Source organism: Emys orbicularis, chromosome 4, assembly GCF_028017835.1.
Source record: "Emys orbicularis isolate rEmyOrb1 chromosome 4, rEmyOrb1.hap1, whole genome shotgun sequence".
NCBI classification, from domain to species: Eukaryota; Metazoa; Chordata; order Testudines; family Emydidae; genus Emys; species Emys orbicularis.
In genome coordinates this window covers 137,629,824-137,656,026 of record NC_088686.1, presented here as the reverse complement: position 1 = coordinate 137,656,026, position 26,203 = coordinate 137,629,824, and the positions used below count along the sequence as shown (strand labels likewise).

Here is a 26,203-nt window from a genome sequence, read left to right as displayed (position 1 = left end):
GAGGATTATCCGTGCAGCATTGGTGACTGCAAAGGGGCTGTGTGGGTTAGTGATAGACCGTCATGTAACCTCTCCTGCTTCTGGTCAAATCCCGAACAAGCTTTTTTCAAGAGAATATTCATGCGGAGGAGGGTTTAATTTGAAATCACTTTGGAGTAGAAAGAGGCTTTTCCCATGACTCTGTTGATGACCATGCCATAGTTACAGTGAACTTGGATGATTTTGGGGATGAGAGCTTCAGAAGCAATGGCCCAAGCATATGCCAGGCACTGACTGACGAAATGAAGCAGTTACCTGCTCTTTTCACAAAGTACATGTATATGCTTTTCTCCTCCCATGTTCCCAGCCCTGAAAGCCTCTCCCGCCTTTAACTCAGTCTAAGAATATTCTCAAACTAACATTTTAAGCTGTTTTAATGTCTGCAGTTGCTTTGGGGGGCACCCCCCTCCCATCTTGGTTTTAAATTCTTGTGGGAAGTGGGAGCTTGCATTTTTAAAGCTGCTAATCTTTCTCCCTAAAGATATGTCAGTAATGTTGTGTATGAGTTCCCCCTCCAATCAGCTTGAAAAACCCCACACCTTCTTTGAGGAAGATTGTTGCAGGCAACAGGCCATGAACAGAGTCCAACAAACTGTTCCTGGATTGAAAATTTAGTGCATTCTTTAACATCTGATTGTCAGCCTGCCAGCTCCTGATCTGCACATAGAGTACACTAACTCTACCTGTTTGTTCTTTATCTGTCAGTAACCAAATATTCTAGGACATTGCTGTTGTGATGGCCTCTTTATTATTTTCCACCTAAAATAAATCAGTGGAAAATAACTGCAAAAGCAAACTGTGTAAACTATATTTAACTACTCCAGTAAACCAAATTCATCCTGCTGCACGCACGTCACATGATGTCTGCTGGTAAATCCAGACTCGAGGACATACCAAACTGCAACAATCCTGATAAGGAAGAGCAAGCTAAAAAAAGTTACTTTCTGCAATCACAGCTTTAAAACATACAGCCGCCTTGGTTGGGTCTAAGATTGTCTTAATCTGCTTCTAGTGCAAGTGAGTTGTGCTCTGGTTTCTGGATGCCAGTACTACTGTTTCACTAGCCTGAGGGTTCCTTCTTAAAAGTTAGCACTCATTATGAAGAGCAGTGTCAAGGTAAATTACAAGAACATAGCATGGAAGTTTGAAATGGCTCTTACTAGAGCCCTGTGTGGATACCAAATTTGTTTCTGTGTCCGATCCACAGATATCAGCATCCACAGATTTGCAGGGCTTTAGGGTATGTCCAGACTACCCGCCGTATCGGCGGGTAACGATCGATTTATCGGGGATCGATATATCGCGTCTCGTTAAGACACGATATATCGATCCCTGAATGCGCTCCCCGTCAACTCCGGAACTCCACCGGAGCGAGCGGCAGTAGCGGAGTCGACGGGGGAGCCGCGGCCGTCGATCCCGCGCCGTGAGGACCCAAGGTAAATCGATCTAAGATCTAACAAGATTTACCTTGTTATGCTCTTCCTGTATTCCCACTTCCCACTAAGATCTAACTTCACATAGCTGAAGTTGCGTATCTTAGATCGATCCCCCCCGCAGTGCAGACCAGCCCTTAGATATAAAATTTAGTTCCTCATCCATCTGCGATCTGCAAAAATGGTCCACGGATTTGCAGGGCTCTAGCTATTACTTTGCCTTGAGCCCTTGTCTGTTATGGACAAACGGAGGTGTCACGCACTTCATGTGGTAAATGTAAGCCCTGTCTACTAGCCTGAAAGCCCTGGCTGTTAAAAACCACCATGCTGAATATGTTTGTACAACTTAGTGGTGGCCAAATTGTTTTCCCTGCTTGTGTGGAGAAAACCGCCATGGTTCAACCCTGGTAAGGAGTGAGCTTTTGTTGTCCAATTCCCACCATTGCTAGCACAGGTTCAACTCTACTCGGGTAGTAGCAGTGGGAGCCAGACTGTAGATGACTTGCTGGTGTCCACTAGCATTTTAAATAGTCACTTAGATGTTGGGCTGAGTGGCTCTGGACAATGTGGTGATTAAAACTCCAGTGGCCAAAGGAGCCCTCTCTTCACGAATGCTCCTGCTCTTGCTACCACAATACAGCCCACAGTGGTAGTGACAGAAAACTATTGGCGAAAATCCCTAATGTAAACACACTATAGGGCCTAATGATTCAACAACCTTCCTCCAGTCACCTCAAAAGAACCTGCATCCTCTTAGAAGGAACCAAGTTTTAGCCTTGAATTTGATCATGATGTCTCTGTCCATACTGACAAGAATAAACTGGTATGACATGGTTTAGCCACAACCATGTTTAACCATTACTGTTCTTGTGCGGTCATTTATTAGAACTTGTTCCCAAGAAGGCATCCTAAAGTAACTGTACCTACTTGAGGGTCGATGTCATTTTCAAGAATCTTATCACAAGGTTCTCTCACTGCTTCAAATCCTATTCATTGTAAGTTACAGTCCTGGAGAGCGCAATAAGCCTGGCAGTTGAGTAATGATGGCAAATAAATTGCTCAAGTGTCTCATGTATGACAGTGACAGTGCAGACTGAGCAATCTGTCCCCTGTTACTGTAGCGCCTCACAATATTTTATTTCTTTCATATTACTTAACCTCTCTGCCTCAGTTCCCTATCTGTAAAGTAGGGATAATAGCAGTGCCCTGCTGCATAGAGGATTGCAAGGGTAAATACGTTAATGATTGAGAGGCATTTAGGTACTACTGTGATGGGGGCAGATAAGTACATATTAGATATTTATCTTTACAACCCCCCTCTGAGGTATGGCCATGCGGTTATCCCATTTTTTACAGATGGGGGATCTGAGGCAGATGGAGACTGACTTGCCCAAGCGCACCCAGGAAATATGTGGCAGAGCAGGGAATTGAACCCACATCTCCCAAGTTCCAGGGTAGCATCTTTCCCACTGGACCATCCTCCCTCTCTTGGCTGATGGGTTTCAGTCTTCGTTCTAGCTGCTATTAGGGGATTGAGACCGTGTTAGTTACAAAGGATCTATAAGGTCATTTGATCATTTTGTCACATCTCTCAAGCTGGGAAAACAAGCCTTGCAGGTGTTTGTCCTTGTTATGCTCTTCCTGTATTCCCACTTACTGAGAGTGGGATGTTCAGATATATTGAGTCAGATTAAAACCCTTTTCAACCAAGGCCTCCCCAGGGAAAGTCCCTTCATGTTGGCCCTGGTACAAACACTTCAGCTGCAACTCTTATCCACACAACCTGCAACAACATGCACCCTTGCTACTGTTTATCTTAGCTATTTCTGTTCTGTTCATATTCTTATACCATGCCCATCACTGAGGTATCTGAGCACCTAAGATGCCTATCCCCTTGGAATCTGGCTGCAAACAGACCAAAATTGTTGTACACTCGGTTTTTAGCAGTGCTTCCTGCAGGATGTCTCTGGTTGGAGCAGCACAGCTGCTCACTGGCCTGAAGGGGTGTGATAGTGTTACTCCCATTGTGTATTTGGGCTCAGTGGGTGGACAAGTTCTCCTTGGGGTGGGTCACCTTGGATTAAACATTTGTTCTTCCCCACCCCTGAGGTCCGTCTCAGTTTGTACCTCCCCGCTTCTGAAAGCATCCAAGGAAGCTTTTGGTTTTAATGGTTTTGCAGGTCTAGTTTGCTGTGTAGAACCCCCCTAATACCACCTGTCTTGACTTTTTAATATTCTCTTCAGGACTCTCTTCTAACTGTGCTGCACCCTGGCTCAGTGGGGGGCTTTGTTAATCTGCACTCAGGATGATATTTCATCCCTGCTAAGAGGTACAATTAAATCACATGCCTCACAATCAATGAAGGGGTCAAACAGGACCAGGGAACGCTTTGTGGGGTTTATCATCATATATGGGACTCTGTGCTCCACTTCTATAGGTTGCAAAAGCAAACCAGTATTTACTGGCTTTTCAAAGCCAGTTTTATTTCCCATTTAAAGAGGTTCTGGGGAAGAGATTTTCAAATACTGTGCCCAAAACTTGCACTTGTTTCCCTTTCACATCTTCCTTATCACCACTCAAGGTACAGAGCAAGAATGTTCTCACTCTGATCATACAGTATGTTCCAAAAGCTGAATTCTGAAGCAGTTTGGGGCTAACCCTGGCACTTTCGTTCTCCTCTCATACTAGGATTTTATGAGAGAGCAGGCAATAGAGTCCTGAACTGAGTCTCGCTGCTGGATGAAGTGGAAGGAGAGGCCAGCTAAGAGCTCTGATTACAATTGAAACATCTGTAATAATAGCAGAGGAAACTGAACATTAATACAATGTCAACTGCTTTTTGTTGAAATGTTCTTACTTTTCAGCTTTTACCCTGGTGTGCCAGGTCCTCCTTTAATGTAATTTTGGGGATTGCAGTGTTTTTAGTCCACGGGATGCTTCTTCCCTCCTGGGGTAAATGTCTTTTGAGGCCCTGTTCACACTGCTCCAGCTAGTATCTCCCTTCTACCCTGACTCTTGCCATTGCATCTTCACTTGCTACCCAGTCTAACCAAATCAGTGCACAGTGTGACGCTTTAGTTTCAATGCGTAATCTGCTGTACGAGTGACACCTGTGCTTTTGTCACCAGCGGGTTTGCCTATAAGGGATGATCCCCCCGTGCTCTGTGTTTGAAGGATTACTCTAACCATTCTCAGCTTGGGTCTCAGGGAGCCTGGGAAGGGTTCAAAGAGATGTTTCAAGGCGTGCAGGGAAGTATGCTGGATCCTTGCTTAACCTGGGGTGTCGGGTGACTAATCTGCATTAACCTGCTGCTGACAGAGATGACTGAAGAGAGAATAGCCATTCTTGAGCAAAGTGTGACTTTGGTTCCTTGGGAGGCAGAGCTGTTAGCTCTGGTAAGGGAACATTGTGTAATGCTCGTTTGTTACTGCAGCAGTGGGGACAAAGAAGGGAGCCCATGGGCAGAGCAGAATGAGTCACTAGAGCGTTTCCTGCGAATTTCTGTTGTTAGCTCTTACTCCTTTGCACTTCTCAGCAAATCCAGTTTGCGGATGACATGCAGGAGTTCAGCAAGTTCCCAACCAAGACTGGCCGCAGGTCCTTGTCTCGCTCCATCTCGCAATCTTCCACTGACAGCTACAGCTCTGGTAAGTGTGGGCCTAGCCCCGCTCTGGTTTCCCTGCTACAGTCCCTCCCATCTGGAATTGGAAGCACTCAGCGGGGCGGGGGGTGGGGTGCAGTATGCGAATAATTTTGGGAATTGCCTCCAGCTTGTATACTGGTCACGTTTCTTCACTAAGCCAGAGAGGCTTTTGTCTTGCCAAGGCTCCTCTTCCCCAGGTACTGACTCAAAAGCCCGTGCGAACACCTGAAACTGACAAGTCTGTCCGCATTCTATTACATCCTGAACGTTTTGAGTGGTCCTTACCTTCGCTGTTGGAGTGGGCTTTGCAATGAAACCAGACATCCTGAAAACAAGAACATTTCTCTTGTCTAACGTGCAATTAAAGCCAATCTATTGCTGGGTTAGAGACTTTATGGGCTTCCTTCTTCTCACAACTCAAAACAACCCCTTTAAAATTGTTTTGACCATTTTCAAGGCGTTTTGAAAATCTTAACAAAGCAGATCCACTTATAGAATGTTTCATGTTCTGCTAAATCGTAAAACCACCTTGTCCATGTTGGCATTTACACTCATGAATGATTAATTTGTTAACAGAGCTGCCTTTAAGAAATTAGAGAATTTAAATGCAAAGTTCTTGTTAGACGTTTGTTTTCCCTTGCAGTGTTGGCAACATAGACATTGCAGCCTTGTGCTAGCTCATGACAGACAGGAAGTGAAACTGACTAAAAACGCAGCTGGTAGAAGGTAATTGGCCTGTTGAGCCTCTGAGATTCTCATGTTGTGTTTCTTTCCTGGTTTAGCTGCATCCTACACAGACAGTTCTGATGATGAGGTCTCCCCACGAGAGAAACAGCAAACCAACTCCAAGGGCAGCAGCAACTTCTGTGTGAAGAACATCAAGCAGGCAGAGTTTGGGCGCCGGGAGATTGAGATAGCTGAACAAGGTAACAGGATGTCTTCCGAGCCAATTGGGCTGTATTCCTGGTTGGTACCATAAACCAAAACAGGGTATATCCTGAAACCTCCAGTTATGATCAGCAAATATCTTGATGTTCTCCTTGAGGCATCAGCAAGCCATGTAGGAAAGAACTGAACTCCTCCGACAGGTGGTGTGTTAGTGACAAGCCATGCAGGGTTTTAAGTACCCAGTCTGGTGAGCAGCAGGAATGTTCTGGTGGATTTTGATGGGGAAGTTTGACATGTGAAGATCTCAAAGCACTTTCCAGAAAGAAAAACTGGTGGCACCAGCAGGCCCATTTCTTTAGATCTCATGAAAAGTGGTGACTTGTATTTTAAAGTGGGATTTGATGGAGCTTGGCTGGTTCAGGGAATGATGAAGGATGTGCCTTCAAACTCTACCCACCCACGCATTGTCCAAGCCACAGAAAATGGAAAAATTCCCATTGTAAAGGTGCTTGCAGGATGACCGTCTTGGGAGGAAGGAATGTATTATAATATGCTCTTACCTTAAATACTTGCTTTAAAATGCCCCACTCTGTTCCTGGGTGTGTACCAGTCTGACTAGATGGACAGGTAGGGGTGCAGGAGCTGGCCTGGTGTCCTGGCAAAGAGGCCTGTGTGGGGAATAACCACTGGTGGACAGAGACCTCGTTAAAAACCCTCTGTTCCTTTCACAGACATGTCTGCTCTGATTTCACTCAGGAAACGGGCCCAGGGAGAGAAACCTTTGGCTGGAGCTAAAATAGTGGGCTGTACACACATTACAGCACAGACTGCGGTGAGTACTCCTTGGGCTCAGGGCTTTGTGGGTGGAGGGGAGGAGGAAGAACAGAGACTGGCTTTTCCTGTTCTCTGTTATCTGTGCGGATAATCTTGGGAACTTTCTCAGCCCTGGGGGAATACAAGGAAGTGTTTCAGTATTGCATAAACACACATGAGCAAGTTGTCCCCATTTTCACACTTCCTAGAGGGGTGTGTGTGGGTGTGTGTAACTGCCCTGCAGCTGCATTTTCCAATATGGCTGCTCCAGGATCCCAATCAGCAGATGTTTCCATTCTTCAGTGCAAATGGTCTATGGTTGAGTAACACTGTTCCCTTCCTGCTCTGTGCTGGAGTTCCCTAAATCCAGACGGCCATTACAGCTTCCTCTTGGGCTGACTGTCGGTTTGCCTCTCTCCAGGTGTTAATTGAGACGCTGTGTGCGCTGGGGGCTCAGTGCCGCTGGTCTGCTTGCAACATCTATTCCACTCAGAACGAGGTGGCTGCTGCCTTAGCTGAGGCTGGTGAGTACTGTGTGAGCAGCAGGAGGGGAGAGAGATAAGCGCAACTTACGCCGGTTTCGCATTGCGCTGCCAGTGTTCTTGTAAATACCATGCTCACCCAGACTCCTGACTGCCACTTCGCAGCCCCGTCTGGAGAAACATTCCAGGGAGTTCACAGAGCTCCAGGACTACTTAGGCGTGACTAGATTACCCCTAAACAAAGGGCGAGTTTGGATACTCTGGACAGCTTAGCAGCGCCATCTCTGCTCCTGCCTATTCCAAATTAGTTGGCAAGCCAGAGGCGGTTGCTTTTACTTCATCATACATTTCTCTGGTGCCTTTCAAGGAATCCCAAACCACTTTGCAGACTGGGTGTAGGAATCATGCTTCATCCACCACGTCAGTGCAGTCATTTCTGGGGTGGGAGACAACAGTTATTCAACAGTGCACTGGAACGTGGTCCAAGAGCTCAGGGCAAGTTTATACCACTGGCTTGCCCTTGACTGAGCTTGCTGTTCACCTCTCTTCAGCTGCACCTGTTCTCAGCAATGTTAGTGTAGACTTAGGGAGCCGGTGGGGGGGTTCAGCAGCACAGGAACCATCTCGCATGTGTGAGGCCTGCCGGCCTCGTTCAGCTCCCTCCCAACAGAGCAGCAGCAAATGTCTTTATTTGTCTCCTCCCTAGGTGTTGCTGTGTTTGCCTGGAAGGGGGAGTCGGAGGATGATTTCTGGTGGTGTATTGACCGTTGTGTTAACATGGATGGTTGGCAGGCCAACATGGTAATGGGAGGATTTCCCAGCCTTTCCTCTGCTCCTCCCACACAGAGTATTCCACTGCCTGACCTCCTCCCCCAGAGCACTACTTTGGTTTCCAAGAGCTGTTGTTAATGGAAAATATATTAGATTACCTTGTGGTTTTCACTGTCCAGTCGTCCTCTTGTACGACCAGTCCCTGGGTGTATCAGTGGAGCGTTTTTCTGTCTCTGCATTGAACAGGGCTGAATGCTGGTCAGGAAGGGGAGTTCGCAGAGATTGTGAGCTTCTCATGCTGTGTTTTAGAGCCTGTGGCTAGACAGCCAAGGTGAACTGGCTGTGGGGAGGAGAGGAGACTTGCAGGGTGTATGACTAGGCAGAAGTCTCAAGAGGCCTATAGATATTATATGTATTGGGGTCTAAGCCACGCCCAAATAGTCTGATTTAACTCCGTGACTGGAGTTCAAACCAGGCCCTGTGGTCCGCAGCTCAGCAGTACATCCTGGAAGAGCCATGCTTGTGGGTCCTATAAAACTCGCATGCAGTTCATAAGGGTGGCCTGTCCAGTTTCTTGGGATCTGCTCCCTGACTGGGATCTGTCTTCCTCCCTCACCTAGGAAACAAGCCCGATAGCAAAGCTGTGTCTAAGCCTTTCCCCTGGGATGGTTACCTTTTGAGTTGGGCATAGACTTCTCGGCTCCTGTGTGCGCATGTGCAATGTTTAGATACTATTAATGCCTCTCAGGCCAAAGATTGGAAGTGGTATACAAGCAACCCTTCCAGTCCCCCTGTGAGTCAGTAGTTATCCCATTTTACAGAGGGGAAACTGAGTCAGGTTACATGCCCAGAACCACACAACAAGTCTCACACCTGGGAATAGAACCCAGGAGCAGAAATCCTATTTTAATGGGGCTTTTCTGTAGCTGCCAGTGCCCTGGCTTGCTGGCAGTGGAAGGACTGAATGTCCTTTGCTTTTCTCTGCTTGTTCCATAGATCCTGGATGATGGTGGAGATCTGACCCACTGGGTTTATAAGAAATATCCCAATGTTTTTAAGAAGATCCGTGGCATCGTAGAGGAAAGCGTGACTGGTGTGCACAGGTAATGGACCCAAGGGCAGCCAGAATCTAGCCCTTTCACCACTCTCTTGCTCATGGCAGGCAGCTGCTGGTGATTTTATTCTCCATGGTATCTGCTCTTGCATGGTAGCTAGAAGAGACTAGCAGTCAATGTACTTTTTCTGATTATGTGAGGTAAGGCCTTCAGGTTTCCCTGACCCTTACTGTTCACACATGCACTATGATTGCCTCCAGGAAATGACAGAAAATCATAAAGGGCCTTAGGCTCTGGTGTCCAGGTGCATGCTTTAGCTCTGCAGTCACTTCCTCTGCTGTACATGTTTGGCCTTGGATTGCATCTGTCCTGAGAGCCTGAGCAGCTGTGGATCTGTGTGTTCTGTGGCAGTTTGCATCCTGGGCTGCCAGCTCCCCATCACTAGTGCTAGGCTAGGAGGTTACAGTGGTCCCATCTTTCTCGGGGGCATGGTGTTAATTTGGATCCCGTTTGCTTTGCTGTGTGCAGATCTCTAGTTTGTCTAATGGAACGGTTTCTGAAGTGTCCTTTCTCCCTGCAGGCTGTACCAGCTGTCCAAGGCTGGGAAACTGTGTGTCCCAGCCATGAATGTCAACGACTCTGTCACCAAACAGAAATTCGATAACCTGTACTGTTGCAGAGAGTCCATCTTGGACGGGTGAGTCTGATCCTTCAGGATACACAGCCATTCCCTTCCTTTAACTTGTGCCGATAGATTGGTCTTTCTCTGGCTTCAGTGGCGTTTAAATCAGACTCTGTCGTGTCCTAGTTGAATGTTGCAGTGTCTGGTCACATGATGGGCTGTCGCTTTGGAGTATCACCCCATGCAGACTGCTCTGTCTGGAACACTCGGAGACTGACTAATCCCAACACAGGTCTGTTTCTGTCTTGTAGCCTAAAAAGGACCACAGACGTGATGTTCGGAGGGAAGCAAGTGGTGGTGTGTGGCTATGGTGAGGTGAGTTCCATGTATGAACATGAGGCAGCATCTCTCCCTGATGCATAGGCAAGACCCATCCTTTCCACAGTGTTCATTATCTGTCTTTGACTAGCAACGACCTCTTACCCTTGCTAAGAGTAGGAGCATTAGGAAGAGTTCATACATAATAGAAGGAAATAGTGTCTCTCTAGACAGTTTTCCCTATGTCAGTGCATGGCTGACTGCTGATCCTGGAGGGAATTGTTTTCAAATCATGGGAAGATGGATGCCCACTCTGTCGTGCTTGTGCAGGAAAGCCTTGCTAGAAGCTGCTGAGACATTATATACAAAGTCTCTCTGTTCCCCAGCTATTTCATTGCTATTTCAACACAGGCGTTGCTGGTAACGCTCTTGCATGCCAGTGTCAGAGCCATAGGGGTAATGGTGATTGGATTGGTGTGGAATGGAGCTCTGGACTGACTGCATCCCACACGGCTGTATCTTGGCTATATAAAGCAGGTCTGTTATAATGAAGTGATTCTCTTGTTGAGTGGTTTGAAACTCCCTGATGTCTACAGAATTCCTGGATGTACATTTATGGGGCGGGGGGGGGGGGGTCGTGCATCTTGCTTGTAAATCCTTCTGGAAGAGCCGGCACAAAGCAGGGATCTGACACCTTGCCCCGTTCACATGCTGTGTGTATGTGTGTTTACCTTACAAGCTGTGTCCACTGCAGTGGAGGCCCTGGCGGTAGCAGTAAATGCTCTTCTCCCCAGGAATATGCGTACTAATTTGTTTATACACCAAAGGAGCCCAAACTTTGCCCAACCAAAAGGCTGTGTTGGCAATCTACCAGGGACTCGAGGGTTGCATGTAATTTGCCTGTCTGCTCGGAGCAAGCTGCAACATTGCATGCTGGGGGCTGTAGTCCCTCAGGGTGGCTTTGCCATATTAAATATGAGATGCCAGAAGCTGAACTATAGGGCCATACTGACTACCCCATACATGTGCTAAATAAAATGGGGGGTCTGTTACAAAGCTATGAACATACCCATGTTCTCTTTTTTAAAAAAGTCCAGTTGGAGGTTAATCCCGGCCTAGGTCTGCATTTATTTATTTTAAAAAGAAAAGTTAGCTGTGATCTCTCCTCTCTGAACCCTTGTACCTGCTGGATGTTATGCCCAGGCCATAAATGCCAAGCAGGTGATCTTGGAATGACACTTCTGGGAGGGGAAGACTGGGCTGTGAGGGGCCAAGTGCCTGTTGCCATGCATACTGTAAACCTGATGCAGCACATTCCTGCTCCTGAACCTTGGCATTAGGCAGGTGTCTGCGATGAGACTCTTGCTCGTAGCGCTGCCATCTGTGTAAACAAACAGGTGCAGCTCGTCCATGGGGACTTACTGGGTCCTGTGTCTGGAAGCTCTTCATTGCATTGCAGGTTGGGAAGGGATGTTGCGCAGCTCTGAAAGCCCTCGGAGCCATAGTCAACATCACAGAGATTGACCCCATCTGTGCTCTCCAAGCCTGGTAAGAGATGAAGTGTTAAATGCTGCTGAGTGGAGCACCTGTTCCTTTACTGTCTGTCTGGTCTTTGAGCTTCATCGGAGGGCTGACTTGAAGTCAGGCTGCTCAGGAAGATCCTTCCTCCACCCGGAACCTCATAACCCATGGCTAGTCTCATGAGAAAGTATACGTCTCTTGGGGACCTTCCATCATTTGTGCTACCATTTGAGTGCATGTATCCTTGGCCCAGGACAGCCAAATGGACTTAGAGACCTAGGTGCCTTAACATTAGCTAAGATAGAACAATGGCATGGGACTCCATAATCCTCTCGATGCCATGTTGGGTGTGCACTCCCAGGTCTCTCTCACTAGCCGTGGCATTCACAACCACAAGCTTTCACACAGGCCCCTTTGCACATTGTCCATCTTGCACTTACTGCACTCAGGGTATGGGTGGGAAGCCTGCTACTCTGATGTTACCTGATCAGGGTAGATTTTTAGCTAGTCTGTTGCATTCCCTCCTGGCTTCACCTTTCCAGGCTGTGCTGTGCAGGCAGGCGGGGGTGCTACAATCCATCTTCTCACTCTGCCCTTTTCCTTTCGCCAGCATGGACGGCTTCCGGGTGGTGAAACTCAATGAAGTGATCCGCCAGGTGGATGTGGTCATAACCTGCACAGGTACGGAGATTTGGGGGGAAAAGTGGGGGGTGATGCTTGCTTCAAGCTCCAAGGAACTGTTCCTGGGCCTGTGTACTCGGAACAGGAATCTCTATAGGACTTCCGTGCTCCACGCACATCAGAAAGTAGGTGATGGGCTCCAGTGACTGTGCATGGAAGATGTACTGCTTAGACACCTCAGTCAACATATTGCACATGCAATGTGGGGGGTACAACTTGTGACCTTGGGCTCTCAAAACTCCCTGCCCTCTATGTGGGGAGCTAGAGCAGCTCCTCTGCTAGTTTAGCCTGTGGAGGGAGCTGATCATGCCTGAGCAGGTCTCCTCTGGCACTTAACGTAGCTAGGGCAGTCATGAGCATATAAGGGGGAAAACTGGAGTGGAGGGTGAGGGAAAAATCCAATCCACTGCTGTGTTGGTGTCAAAATGTGAGCTCCACCTGCTGTCCTCAGTGCGTCCAGGTGAGTCAAAGGGACTCCCCCTTACCTTGGGAAGGGTGAGATTGTAATGTAGGGGGTGCACTTTTTTTCTTGCCATTTTGGGTTCTCCTTGCTGCCTGGGTGACCTCACCCTCCACAGCCACTAATGGGAGCTCACCCTGGGGAGAGGCACTAGGAACTGATCTCCCCAATACCACAGCCAGCTCATGTGCAGAGACCACACCCATGGCCCTCTGATCAGCAGAAAGCATAACCCCTCCGCTGCCAAGCACTCCAGCCAGCCCTGCCCTAGTGCGTGTGGGCCCAGTGCACCAGCCAGTCGTGTTCTGGTAGAGCCTGTGAACCTTGCGCCTGGCTTTGGGGCAGAAATCTTCAGCACCAGCCATAGAGAGAGGGATCAGGAGGCACAAATTACAGCTGTTTGAGCTCATCTTAGCTTCCCCCTCTTTCTCTATAGGAAATAAGAATGTGGTGACCAGGGAACACTTGGACCGAATGAAGAACAGCTGCATTGTGTGTAACATGGGCCATTCCAACACTGAAATTGATGTGGTGAGTCTCTGCTGCTTACCTGCCCCATCAACCTTTCCAGCAGCAAGCCCCTGGCTCACTGTTAACCTCAGACTAGCCCCGGACTGCCTACCAACTGCTTCTGGCAGTCCTATCCTCCATGCTCCTGGGTTACTTCCTTCCCCCTGGGACCCACTTGCCTTGGATCACAGGTAACAGACTCCTGCTTGTTTCTCTCCTCATAGACCAGTCTCCGTACCCCGGAGCTGACCTGGGAGCGCGTCCGCTCACAGGTGGACCATGTTATCTGGCCGGATGGCAAGCGGGTGGTCCTGCTGGCTGAGGTATGTCCTGGAAGTCAGGCCTGAGAGGCTGCAGCCAAGCATCTGGCCTAAAGCATCACGTGGCAGGGGGTCCTGTGTCTGTTCGTAGAGTTTCTGCAGCCCAGGAGATGCCATTGTGGGCAGTGGTTTGAGATTGGGATGTAGCTCAATACAAAGACTATAGAGTAACTACAGAGCAATCTGTGTGGCTGGGAAGGTCTTTGAGCCTGGGGGGACCCTGTAACCATGGACTACTGCAGTCACAGAGCTTTCTTGGTTTGATTTTTCTCAAAGGGGTGCAGGGTTACCTATCATATATACTGGTCTCTCAGCAACACAGTTACTAGCTGGCTTGCTCTTGCCCATCCATGCAAGCCAGACCCAATATCTGTCTTGATTTGGGAAGGACCCAATGGCTACAAAACACTGCATTTCTCTTCCCTTTCCAGCTGGTCACTCCCACCTTCCTGGGCACAGCACAGGCCTTGCAGTTGAAGTGACTCTGTCTCTCCCTTTGTCAGGACCACACCGATTCTCTGACCTTTAGCTAAGGACAGGAACTGCTCTCACCCATTTGGGTGGGAAGTTAGGGCCTCCAGGATAGCAGGACACTGCACCTTCTCAAATAGCTGGGCATGACCTGCCCCTGCCCCAGGGAGTGAGACTAGATATGTAGCGTGGACCCCTGGGAGGGGTCAGTAACGAGGTTGGGCTTTTTGGCTTCATCAACTAGTAACCCTACTAAATGGGTGAATCTGAAGCATCGGGGGTAAAAAATTCCCCCCATTTTCATAACTCTAAGCCGCCCCAGTGTAATGAGTTCACTGTCCTCAACGTCTTCATCCTGTTGTCATTTTAGGGTCGTCTTCTCAATCTGAGCTGTTCAACAGTTCCCACCTTTGTTCTGTCTATCACAGCCACCACTCAGGTATGTAACTGGAACCATCAACACCTGCCCGCCTTGCCTAATGCTGTATCTCGAGGTGTGGGCGTTAGTGTTTCAGGGCCTCGTGTGGTCTTGGGGTTCGACATAACCACTGAGCAGTAGGAGACACTTTCTGTAACATACAAAATTTCAACCACTTGAGTTTGCATTTTAAGTTGTTAGAGCATTTATTTCTTTGAACTTTGGGTAAAATAAATTCTCAAATCTGTTTTTTTGGCTCTGAGGTTTAAATGATTTAAATCATCCTTGGTAGCAATATTACCTCGAATGGACAGCCATCACCACCACCCCTTGTGTTTCTTGGCACGTGGCTGTCTCTGTAAACAGGATTATAAACACATACAGCTATGCGTTCGGCTCTTTGCCATACACAAAATCAAGGCAGTCCCTGCCCCGATCTAAGAGAAATGCAGGGAATGCAATACACTAGGGAAATCCAGAAGTGGCAGATGGTTAAACTTGTTTTAAATGAAACTCTACCCATGGGCATTGCAGAAGGGAGTTTTGGTGTTACAGACCAGTAGCTGCACTCCTTTCCCTTGATGCCGAGTTATTTTCATGCCAGTTGGAACACATACAATGCCAGCATTTTGGACCAGCTGCTGTAAATTGGTGGAGCTTCAGTGACTTCAAGGGAGCTTATATCAGCTGCAGAGCTGGTCATTTCTCTTTTGAAGGGCCACTGTCAGATTAAAATGAATGTCCATTTAAAACGAATTTCCTTGCCTGTGACTGATAGCCTTAGATTTTTACAAAAGATAATTTTATCACTGATTTACTTTTCCACCATGTCCGAGGGCTGTATTTTTACCTAGCATTCAGTTGGGGGCACTGAAAACGTGCTGGTCAGTTTCTCTCTGGTTCTCCAGCACCAGGGATCCTGCAGTATTGAATCACATGGCAAGGAGGTGAGGTTATCTTCCAAAGGGAATCATTTATCAGGGATGGTATTGTAAAGGGTTTTTACAAAAGCTAGAGCTTGGACCTCACTGTCCTGCATTTCATATGGCTATTCTTGTGTGCCTACATGTCGTCAGTATCACAACATCCACACGTGTCATGGTCTGGCCTCTGGTCAGCTCTTCTCTGGCCCCATGCTGTTGGTGAGCTCTGTACTGGTGACTGACTTGTCCTTTCTGATCTCTGCAGGCTCTAGCTCTGATTGAGCTCTACAATGCTCCCGAGGGACGTTACAAGCAAGACGTGTACCTGCTCCCTAAAAAGATGGGTGAGTAAAGGAAGCTACTTGAGCCCCAAGTTGAAGTGGTCCCCAACCAACAGAGCTGTGAGGGATCTGATCAGGGCCCAGCAAAGCTGTTAGAGCAGTGGTTCTCACCCAGAGGTATGTAGAGGTCTTCCAGGGAGTGTATCAACTAATCTAGATATTTGCCTCGTTTTACAACAGGCTACATAGAAAGCACTAGCAAAGTCAGTACAAACTAAAATTTCATACAGACAGTGACTTGTTTATACTGCTCTGTATACTGTACACTGAAATGTAAGTACAATATTTATATTCCAACTGATTTATTTTATAATCATATGGTAAAAATAAGAAAGGAAGCCATTTTTCTGTAATCACCGGCTGTGACACTTTTGTTTTTTTATGGCTGGTTTTGTAAGCAAGTAGTTTTTAAGTGAGGTGAAACTTGGGCTACTAGACAAGACAAATCATACTCCTGAAAGGGGTACAGTAGTCTGGAAAGGTTGACAGCCACTGTGTTAGAGAAACCACAGTCTCACCAGACTCTGCAGAGATCTCTGGTCCACGTTTCCTGCTCCTATAAGGAGCAATTTATGCAAGCTAACTGTGTATGATTGTTCGGCAGGGATTGCAGGAGGCAAGAAGTTTGGGGTGATGCGTATGCACTGTCAGCGAGTTGGCTGTTTTGTGTAACCAGTTGGATTGGACCTGTTGCCTTTCACACCCAAACCTTTTCCTGACACCAAAGAGCTAGTGACAGCTTGTCCTACCTAGCAGTTCTTTAAGCTAGATGCCCTGTCTGATTGTTCTTCCGACTGAGTGGGAGAGTCAACAAGATGCTTTTAAATATTGAGGCCGAGACTCTTAGCAGTAAACTGTAGGTGATTCCAAGGTCAGGCTGCCTTTCACATCAGCTCAAGGTGTGGTGGTGGAGTGAGTGAGCTGCTCTGAACAGAGCAGAATGACTTGAGGCTATAGTTCTCCCCTGAACTTGCAGTTTCGATGCGTCAGCCAGCGTGACTGTGTTCAGTCGACACTAACCATATTAACATAAACCCAGAAGAATAGTCTCTTTAAAAACAATTCTTCCAGGGCCTGTGTGCAGTTCCCACTTGTGGAATTGGTGTCCTCAAGTAACGACACAAGTGGGAAGTGCAAGAGATGACTACTGAAGAAACATTTGCCAGTAAGTGGCCTTTCTTGGCACACTTGAGGCTTGGCTAAATACATAATTTCCCCAGTGGCCTGTAACTGCCCTGATCAGTCATTTAAATACCCACTTATTCCTCTAATGTATTGTAACGGGGTTGGCACCCACTCCTCGTGAACACCCCCCTCTGGTTGGATGTGTCTCTGGTCTTTAAACCAGTCCTAGCCCTGCCTTCGGGCTCTGTCCCCCACCCCTCCCCGGGCTTCCTCGTTGCAGGCAATGGTTTTGCCCTCTTAGTCTGTTTTGGCCCCAGTCTTCATCTGGGCCTTCTTGACAGTTCAGTCCCCTTCTGGGGGTTTAGTGCTGTCTAATTGTAGGCCCTTCTCCAGTGGCCTATGTGGGGACCTGGGCCCTCTCACTACTCCGGGCCCCAGCCTTCACCAATGTCTTACCCTTAGCTCAGGGCTCTTCTAAGCTCAGGCCCAGGAGTCAGCCAGGAGCTCTCCCGTGCTCCCCCTGTCCCTACTAGCACTGGGCTGTCTGTTCTATTGCACTTCCTTCAGCCAGCCACATCATCCACACTCCTCCAGCTCTAGTGAGGAACGGCCTTGTGTTTGGTTCTGGCCTCTGTAGCTCCTTTTTATATGGTCCTCCTGGACGCTGATTGGCTGTTCCAGCAGCCCCTCTGGTTGCTTCCTTGCAACCACTCTAGGCTGCTTGAAGGACCTCTCCACTGCTCCTTTCCTGGGATGGGTGTGGCAGGAACCTGACACCTCCAGCAGGGGCCTTTGGGCCTAGTCCACCCCATCACATGCATATTAACTCTGAGTGGTGATACGGCTTTTCAGGGCTGTTAGTTTATTGTATCACTTAGAGCACAGGGTCTGCCATGCTGGAACACACCATTGATCAATCTAATCTGGCAGCGTCCAGTGCCGGCCCCGTCAGAGGAAGGCATATAACTCCTATAGTTGAAGTATCACTCCATGGAGCAGTTACTTCCTGACCTTACACTGGTGATGCTTTTATCCTGAAAGATGAGGACCGAGAGCCCTTGTAGTTTTCAGAGCTCATTCTGCTTGTCTGTTTATATCCCTCTCCCCTGCCCCTCCATCTGTCAGGTCTAGATAGTAAGCTCTGCAGGCAGGGATTGTCTATTACTCTGTACAGTGCCTAACACATTGGACAAGTACTACCATAATGAACATGGTTAATAATAGTAATACAGCTGCAGATGCTTTCCATATGAACTGTGCAATGCTTTATCCAATTCAAGCTTACCCTGTTTGCCCCATTGCATTAATATTAGATATTTTTTGCAGGTGGGGTACAGTTTGCTCCATGCTAACATTGAAGAGCCTGAAAAGTTAGCTTCTAAAATGACTTGAGCTCTGGACCCAATCACTTGAATACGCTATTTTTTTCCTGAATTCGTTACACTGGGAATCAGTGAACAAGTTATTAAGATCTGTGCAGTTTTCTCCTAGCCCTAAGACCTGCCCTGCTAAGATGTACCTTGGTCTTAAATTTGATTGCACCTCTGAACTCCTCATTAGATTTTACATTGGCCTTATCCTGAAGTCTAATCCCATCTGTTCTCTCTAGCGTCTTATACCTTGCCCATCACTGTAGTATCGAGTGCCTTCCAGTCGCGCATTAAGTGACATGACTTAACATCTGTCATGTGTTTGTTGGTACTGTTGAATGTGCTCCCGTGTGCAGGGCCACCAAACTCAATTGCCCATGGTTTCATCTTTACTCTTCCCAGATGAATACGTTGCCAGCTTGCACCTGCCTTCATTTGATGCCCATCTGACAGAACTAACAGATGATCAAGCGAAATACCTGGGACTCAACAAAAACGGGCCTTTCAAACCCAACTATTACAGGTAACATCTGTGTGAGGGGGATAAAGAATCCATCTTCTGGTACCTTCTGAGGCCTCTTCAAGCAGTAGCAGCATGGGTTGTGCCTCTTGATTGCAGTGGCATGTGGGTGTGGCGGTATCGTGCTGCTTCTCGGGGCAGGGTAATGTCATCTAGGTGGTTGGGACATGGACCAGCTGTCTGCTTAGCTAGTTCTGGGTTGGATGATAGTCACCCAGACTGTGAGTACAGCTGGTGTTTGGCAGGGTGGGGAACGCACAGCACTGGAGAGGGACAAGTACTTCCAGATACATGGAGGTGATGGCTGCTCTCTGAAGGTGCCAGATGTCCCACCAATGGTGTGGCTTCTAGTATGTTACCTGTTGCCTGATTCTGGTCTCCTTTCCTTGCGTTTCAGATACTGATGGACCATAACACTGAAGGACCAGACCACACGAGACAACTTTAGAGAAATTATTTTTAAAGATCATTTTATTTTGTTTTACTCTTTTCTTTTTTTAAAAGCTGTTGTTGTTTTTCTTTTATCTGTCTGATTTTAATGTCACTTCTTTGTTTTACATTTTCACGTGATCGCGTCTCTCTGTACGTCTGATCTTGGCAGACAACCTGGGATTTGCTTACTGCTTTATGACTGAAATCTGGCTGTGGGGTTTCAGACTTTCACAGATGGGAAGGGTTTCCTTTCCTGACTATGAAGGGCAATTCATTCCCACAGTGTTTTTTTACCTTTCCAGTGCACCTTAGTCTTAGTTGGGATATTTGCAAACACTGAGATGCTGTACTGTTTTTTTCTGTGTGGAATTATCTGCAACTTCTAAATTGCCTTAATGAGCCCAGTTTTTAGCTGCTAGATCAATGCTCCTATCCCTGTGTTGGAGCAGAGTGGCACCTAGTGGCCAGTTAGGGTAAAGGTGTGTGACCCCAGACCGGGTTTCCTATGTGAACTTGGGATGGTGGGATGGTGCCAGGTAAGGATAAGCCCAAGTGGGTGTTAACTAGTCTATTTCAGGGTGCTAATCTGAATTTGAATGGGGATCACCTACCCATCAGACTCCTTGTCTCTCCTAGGTTTTAAACTGCATCTTATTTAACTTCAGACCATTTTTCTTTATTAAAGCGCTATTTTAAAGGAGAAAGTGTTTCCAAGTGGAAACACTGTGGCATAGTCAGGCAGCAGACAGTATGCTGCAGCCTCTTCAGCCATGGGCAGGCCTGACCAGAGAGGGGCCAACGTATGGCACCTCCTGTGAACTCCTCCGGGCTTCTGAGCACAAGTGTGTTGAACACAGATGACCCTTTCTGCTCCTGTCCCCTTAACGTGTAGAGTGCAGGGGATGTTCTGATGACGTAGCAACTTTTCCATCAGCTTTAACGGTGAGCTCTCATGTTGAAATCACAATCCTCCAGTCAGTGGACCATTCTGTAAAGCACTTAGCTCCACTCAGAGCCAATGACTCTTGGAGGTGGAATCCCTGGCCAGCTGCACTGCTGTCTTCTAAAGCGTTCAGCCAATCACCTCTTCCTTCCCCAGCCCAGAAGTTGGCAGGTTGTCTTATTTCATCTGGTTCCCCATGTTATGGTCTCACTATGGAAGGGCCTGATGCCCCATGGTTTTCAGGTCTGTGTTCCAGGCTTAGCTCAACAAAGATCACAGCACAACAATCCAGATTCCAATTCATTGCTCAGTGACATGTAAAAGGGAAGGAGTTTTAGCTGCAGCGGCCTAAAGGCCCAGCTCCAGCTAACAAGGGTGGGTGTTCTGAGTTTATGGCATCAGTCCAGCACTTCACGAATGTACAGGTACAAAGACAATCGAGATGCTGCAGTTGGGCGTAGCAAACACCCTTGACCAACCCTGTGCTCCCTTACCCCCTTCGCCCAAGTACACAATATTCATTCCTAGCACCACTTCTGAGGAACCTCCCCATGTTTGTTTATGGGTGACCCCGGCTGCTTTCCCTCTCTGGGAGCGAACAGCTCCTTGCTGATGAGAACAGGGGCGGGATTAAGATTTCATCCTCCAAAACCTTGCAGCACTTCCAATAATTCCCCCTTATTCCTCCAGACTCTTCTTCACAACCTTGCCCAGCTCCTTGATCATCTTCTTTCTTGCCCCCTCTCCTAGATAGATTCTTGATTTCTCATTGACTCTCTGCTGCATTGGGCTGACTCAGACTGCCAGGGCTGGTTCCCAATGACCTTACCGAGTCTGCCCATGTACCCCCCTCTGCCCCCCATAACCTGAATTTCAAGCAAGATGCAGCTGGGTTTGGAGTGATGAGCCCAGGATCCTTTGGGGGCCCTGCTCTCCTTTCCTTGCTCAGGGAAGAGGACGTGGCCAGGAGCACAGGGAAGCTCCCGCTCAATCATTGCTCCAGTCTAGGGGGTTTGCCCCATGCCACAACTCCCGGCTTTCTCCCTCCCTCTGCACTTCCTGCTCGCATAGAAGTTCTAGTATCCCAGAGCAGGCTTGGTTCTCCCACACTAAGCCAAACAGAGTCTATGTACCATCCTAAATGTTCTCCGTCGTGACTGTCGGGAGGGGCCCCTCTGTTCCATTTGTCCGTCTCAGTGTTACAGTGTCAATAGGAATCTTAGCTTAAGGGCTCCATCTCTGTATAAGCCATGTAATGAAAAGGACACAGGGGAACAATTGGTCTTACGCCTAGAGAAGCCTTGATTCTGTCAGAGGGAGCATGTTAGCACCAATCCGGGTGGGATAGGTTTATTTTGTATATGAATGATTTTTAATGGATGCAATATTAATCCTTGCAGATGAGCAATAAATCATTAAAGTCTAATTAAAAAATGATTAGAAAAACACTTCTCTTGCCTTGTGAGGTTTTGTTTAAAGATCTAACGTGGTGGCCTTCAGATCAGTGAATCAGTTGCTATTATTACCTAAGGCACAAGAACAGAGCTACTTGTCTACTTAAAATCATAGACCATACAAACAAATTGTGGTGCACCTCACTTATGATACCTCAGATGGTGGCATGTGACTGCAGTAATTAACTGGTCATGTCCTTGTAGATGCAAGCTCGTCACCCATAGACCTAAAAATCTCTCCCTCTACAGTTGCTAGATTCATGAAAACACTGTGAAACTCTTCTGTGTATGTAGATTAGCACCAGTGAGAGAGGATCTGACATTGGGCTTTGTTACAATCCCACATAAGGATTTTTAACCTCCTGTGTATTGGGCTCATACCATGGCCAGCAAATTAAAACCAGCCTCCCTGTGAGGTTGTCATCTTCTCCCCCTCTCCCGCCAAGGGAATCTGCTGTTTAGCTCTGCCTTTGACCCACTGCCATCTGGTTTTGTATTTAACCTGCGTGTCCCTTTAAAATCTTTCTTGAGATGCCTAAAAGCCCAGTGCTTTGCAGTACTGTCACATGGGTGAGGGTTGAGCTGTCACTTTCTATGAAACCATCGCTGATGAACAGACTCCCTGAACTTCCCTTTCCGCTCTGCTGCTTTCTGTATGGATCTGGGATGCCGAGGTACTAGTCAGTCCCTCATTTTGGTGCTCCCTGAAGACAATGGGTTCAAAATCTCAATACTTCCTTTCTCCCTGGTCTTGTTTTACATAGAACGGTTCAAATTAATCTACCAACTCCCTGGACCTCTTTTGCCTAAGAGCAATGTACAGAGGAGCAATGTGCTAGGGGAGAAAAAGTGGGATGGGTGATCTGGTTTGTATTCCTGGCTCTGGTACTTAGTGTGCCTCAGTTTACCTGCTGTACAGCAGGGATAACTTTTACCCTCTGTAAAGCACTAATCTGTGCATAGACAATGCTAAGTTGTTAACAGGTTCAGACTGTACTATCTCAAAGTATATATCTCTCAATCTCTAATGAGATACTTCACTGCAGTCCTGTTTGAAATCTAAGCAGCCCCTCATGAACCTCTGTTGCAGTCACATGTCTGTACTGCACATGTCTGTCTGCCCTGTTGTGAGGTTGTAGGATATTGAAACTGACAAGAATCCTGTTCTGGTGATTTCAGAGAATAGGAATTTTGACAGTTTCACCATCATGCCTACTGCAATTAATTTTGCTGAGTGGGATGCTGAGAACCGTAGGGCCCTGTGCTAGTCTGGCTTGCTGGTTTAATAGCTTATTTTCCATGATGAAAATATGGGCATCCTAAAGCAACCTTTTAAAGAGGGTAGGAGTTTAGGCTTTAAAATGTTAACTTCAGCTATGCATGTGTCCTCTAAAACTATCCAACTAAACCAGGGCTGCTTATAGATGGAGCACTTAAGGCAACCCCTTAAAGCCCTGTCTGCACCTGAATCTTTTGCTGTTGCAACTGTCTGTTGTTCCTGGAAGCTGCCTTGCGTTCATGTGCAAAGCTGCTTCCTGTGGTGAGTAGACATTCCTACCCCCTCTGCTGTTGCTCCAAACCAATGCGGTGCAATTAGAGTTCCCCTCTCCTAGGACTACGTCGCTGGGTTAATCAGACACATCATTGGCAGGGGTTAAAGATTACACAGGACATTACTTCCACTGGATGGGACTCAAGAGACCTTAGTTTTAATATCAGCTCTGCCACTGGCCTGCTGGTGACCCTGGGCAAGTCACTTCCCCTTTGTGTCTCAGTTGCCCCATCTGTAAAACAGGAATAATGATACTGACGGGTAGGAGTGAAGTGGAGGGGCCCAGAGGAACATCCTTAGTCTGAGCCTGGCCCAGGCCCATTGCAGGAGCCCAGAGTGATCTCGAGCCAGAGGGGCACTTAGGACAATAAATGAAATGGAGCTTGTAGAAATGATTTAATAAATAAAGGAAAGGGAACTCCCTTCCCTTGAGTTCCCAACCCACCACTCCTCATAGCAGCACCTCAGCCAAGCAGGCAACAGAGCCCTAGCACCTGACTGCCTGGAGACTGAGGACCTGGGCAGGCTAATGCCAGTCTATAATGCAGGCTATCACAGTGGCTTTGTACCTTTCCAGTGGCCATACTAGGTTTGAATGCTCCTGGCACTGAGGTAACAGACCTGCTCCTGGTTCAGTCCTGGTAAATGATCCATTCAGTATCAGTGCTGCATAAACAGGTAGGGGGAACAAATAAATGTGCAGAAGTGTAAATAGCCACTATAGACACCGCCGCTGCTCTAGAGAGAGGCACTGGGAATTTGGGGGTGATCAGTACACCCAGTATTGAATGTGAACTAAAGCAGCATCCCCCATGCACAGGCAATGCAGCAGCTGCCCCACGGCACGTGGAGAGGGGGCTGTGGCTGTGAGCTTGGTTCAAAATAGGCCTCTGGAAAGCCTGAAAGAATTCTGGACTGAGCTGCATCTAACCTCAAGTTTCCAGAGGGATGGATGCTTTACCCATGTGGATCATCATCTGGGAAGCACCGATCTAACCAAAAGGTAACGATAAACTACCCTACAGTGCAGTGAGTGTGAGGGGAAGTGAGCGAGTGATGCAATGACTGGTGGGCAGTCTGGTCTTAATGTCATTGTAATGATTCCCTTCCCAAGACTCTTGGGAAGCTGTATGGTATGAAAGCCACCTCCAATTTCACTGGCATGAACAAATGCAGCTGATGCCTGGGAAAAGAGAGGGAGGAAAATCGTGGTCATGTCAACTTTTTTGGAGGGTGATCAAAGGTGTTTAAAAGCTAGGGGGGAAGAGTAGAGCTGGCGCCAAGGAAAGCAAATTCCACCCGCAGCTACCTCCTACCTTAAGCTGTGTCTGTGAGGTCCCTCAAGGGCAAGTGGTGTCATTACCGACCAAGAGGAGGCAGTGGTCTGAAGTTGACGGGTTTGATTCTCCCGTCACTTACCTGGGGTAGCTCCAGAATCTTCAGCCTTTGCTCTCTTGGTCGGACTCCTGGTCCCTCACATGAAAGCACTGTTGTTCTAGTCTGCAGATACTAGCTGGCTGTAGGACTGAGTAGGTGGGTGGCCAAACCAGAGGATAAAGGATGTATTACTCCCACCAAATAAGGGAGATTTTCTTTAACGTGTCATTTTTGGAGCTCGAGAAGTAGGATGCTGGGCCTGGCCTGGTTGGGGGTTGTGGCATTTATCCAGTAATTGGCTCGAGGCTGCACTGTGTTTGTTCGTTACAAGGGCAGCAGTGGGGAAGCGAGGGCAGGACATGCATGCCCTTCTGCTTGTTGAGACACACACAAGGCTGTGGTGTAGTGCACAGAAGTGCGGGGTTGGTACAGCTCTGGTTATGAAGATCCAGCGGCGTATGCCTCCTACCTGATGTAGGAGGGCACCTGAGCCAGAAGTATGCTGGCGTGTAGTGACCTCTCCCCCGTGGGACTCCCGCTCTCCCTCTGACCACGAAGCCGCACTCCCTCCTCGTGCTGGGAGCAGGACCTAGGAGTCCTGGGTTGATTTGAACTACAAGGTGGATAGAAACCTGGCTAGATCATCGAGCTCAACGAGTAGTGATCAATGGCTCCATGTCTAGTTGGCAGCCGGTATCGAGTGGAGTGCCCCAAGGGTCGGTCCTGGGGCCGGTTTTGTTCAATATCTTCATTAATGATCTGGAGGATGGCGTGGACTGCACCCTCAGCAAGTTTGCAGATTACACTAAACTGGGAGGAGTGGTAGATACGCTGGAGGGTAGGGATAGGATGCAGAGGGACCTAGACAAATTAGAGGATTGGGCCAAAAGATATTGGATGAGGTTCAACAAGGACAAGTGCAGAGTCCTGCACTTAGGACGGAAGAATCCCATGCACTGCTACAGACTAGGGACCAAATGGCTAGGCAGCAGTTCTGCAGAAAAGGACCTAGGGGTTACAGTGGATGAGAAGTTGGATGTGAGTCATCAGTGTGCCCTTGTTGCCAAGAAGGCTAACGGCATTTTGGGCTGTATAAGTAGGGGCATTACCAGCAGATTGAGGGTACATGATCATTCCCCTCTATTCAACATTGGTGAAGCCTCATCTGGAGTATGGTGTCCAGTTTTGGACCCCACACTACAAGAAGGATGTGGAAAAATTGGAAAGAGTCCAGCGGAGGGCAACAAAAATGATCAGGGGGCTGGAGCACTTGACTTATGAGGAGAGGCTGAGGGAACTGGGATTGTTTAGTCTGCAGAAGAGAAGAATGAGGGGGGATTTGATAGCTGCTTTCAACTACCTGAAGGGGGGTTCCAAAGAGGATGGATCTAGACTGCTCTCAGTGGTACCAGATGACAGAACAAGGAGTAATGGTCTCAAGTTGCAATGGGGGAGGTTTAGGTTGGATATTAGGAAACACTATTTCACTAGGAGGGTGGTGAAGCACTGGAATGGGTTACCTAGGGAGGTGGTGGAATCTCCATCCTTAGAGGTTTTTAAGGACTGGCTTGACAAAGCCCTGGCTGGGATGATTTAGTTGGGGATTGGTCCTGCTTTGAGCAGGGGGTTGGACTAGATGACCTCCTGAGGTCCCTTCCAACCCTGATATTCTATGATTCTATGATGATTTGTGACTTTTGAAGGGGCGGGTTGGCTTGG

The 26,203-nt window shown here is 47.8% G+C and overlaps 1 protein-coding gene across 3 annotated transcripts in view; it reads left to right on the top strand.

Moving 5' to 3' along the window:
* Positions 1-18,733, top strand: part of AHCYL1 (adenosylhomocysteinase like 1) — a 36,627-nt gene extending 17,894 nt beyond the window's left edge. The window contains exons 2-16 of one of the 3 annotated variants that reach the window (XM_065402691.1): positions 5,010-5,121; positions 5,900-6,043; positions 6,737-6,837; positions 7,240-7,342; positions 8,007-8,101; positions 9,068-9,174; positions 9,707-9,823; positions 10,060-10,123; positions 11,526-11,614; positions 12,198-12,268; positions 13,165-13,259; positions 13,463-13,561; positions 14,400-14,468; positions 15,636-15,714; positions 18,609-18,733. In XM_065402691.1, coding sequence (XP_065258763.1) covers positions 5,010-5,121; positions 5,900-6,043; positions 6,737-6,837; positions 7,240-7,342; positions 8,007-8,101; positions 9,068-9,174; positions 9,707-9,823; positions 10,060-10,123; positions 11,526-11,614; positions 12,198-12,268; positions 13,165-13,259; positions 13,463-13,561; positions 14,400-14,468; positions 15,636-15,714; positions 18,609-18,733 — 1,470 coding nt within the window. Of the gene's footprint in view, positions 1-5,009; positions 5,209-5,860; positions 6,044-6,736; positions 6,838-7,239; positions 7,343-8,006; positions 8,102-9,067; positions 9,175-9,706; positions 9,824-10,059; positions 10,124-11,525; positions 11,615-12,197; positions 12,269-13,164; positions 13,260-13,462; positions 13,562-14,399; positions 14,469-15,635; positions 15,715-18,608 lie in introns of those variants that run through there. The other 2 variants (XM_065402693.1, XM_065402692.1) reach the window with 2 other exon arrangements.
* Positions 18,734-26,203: the final 7,470 nt, after the last annotated feature.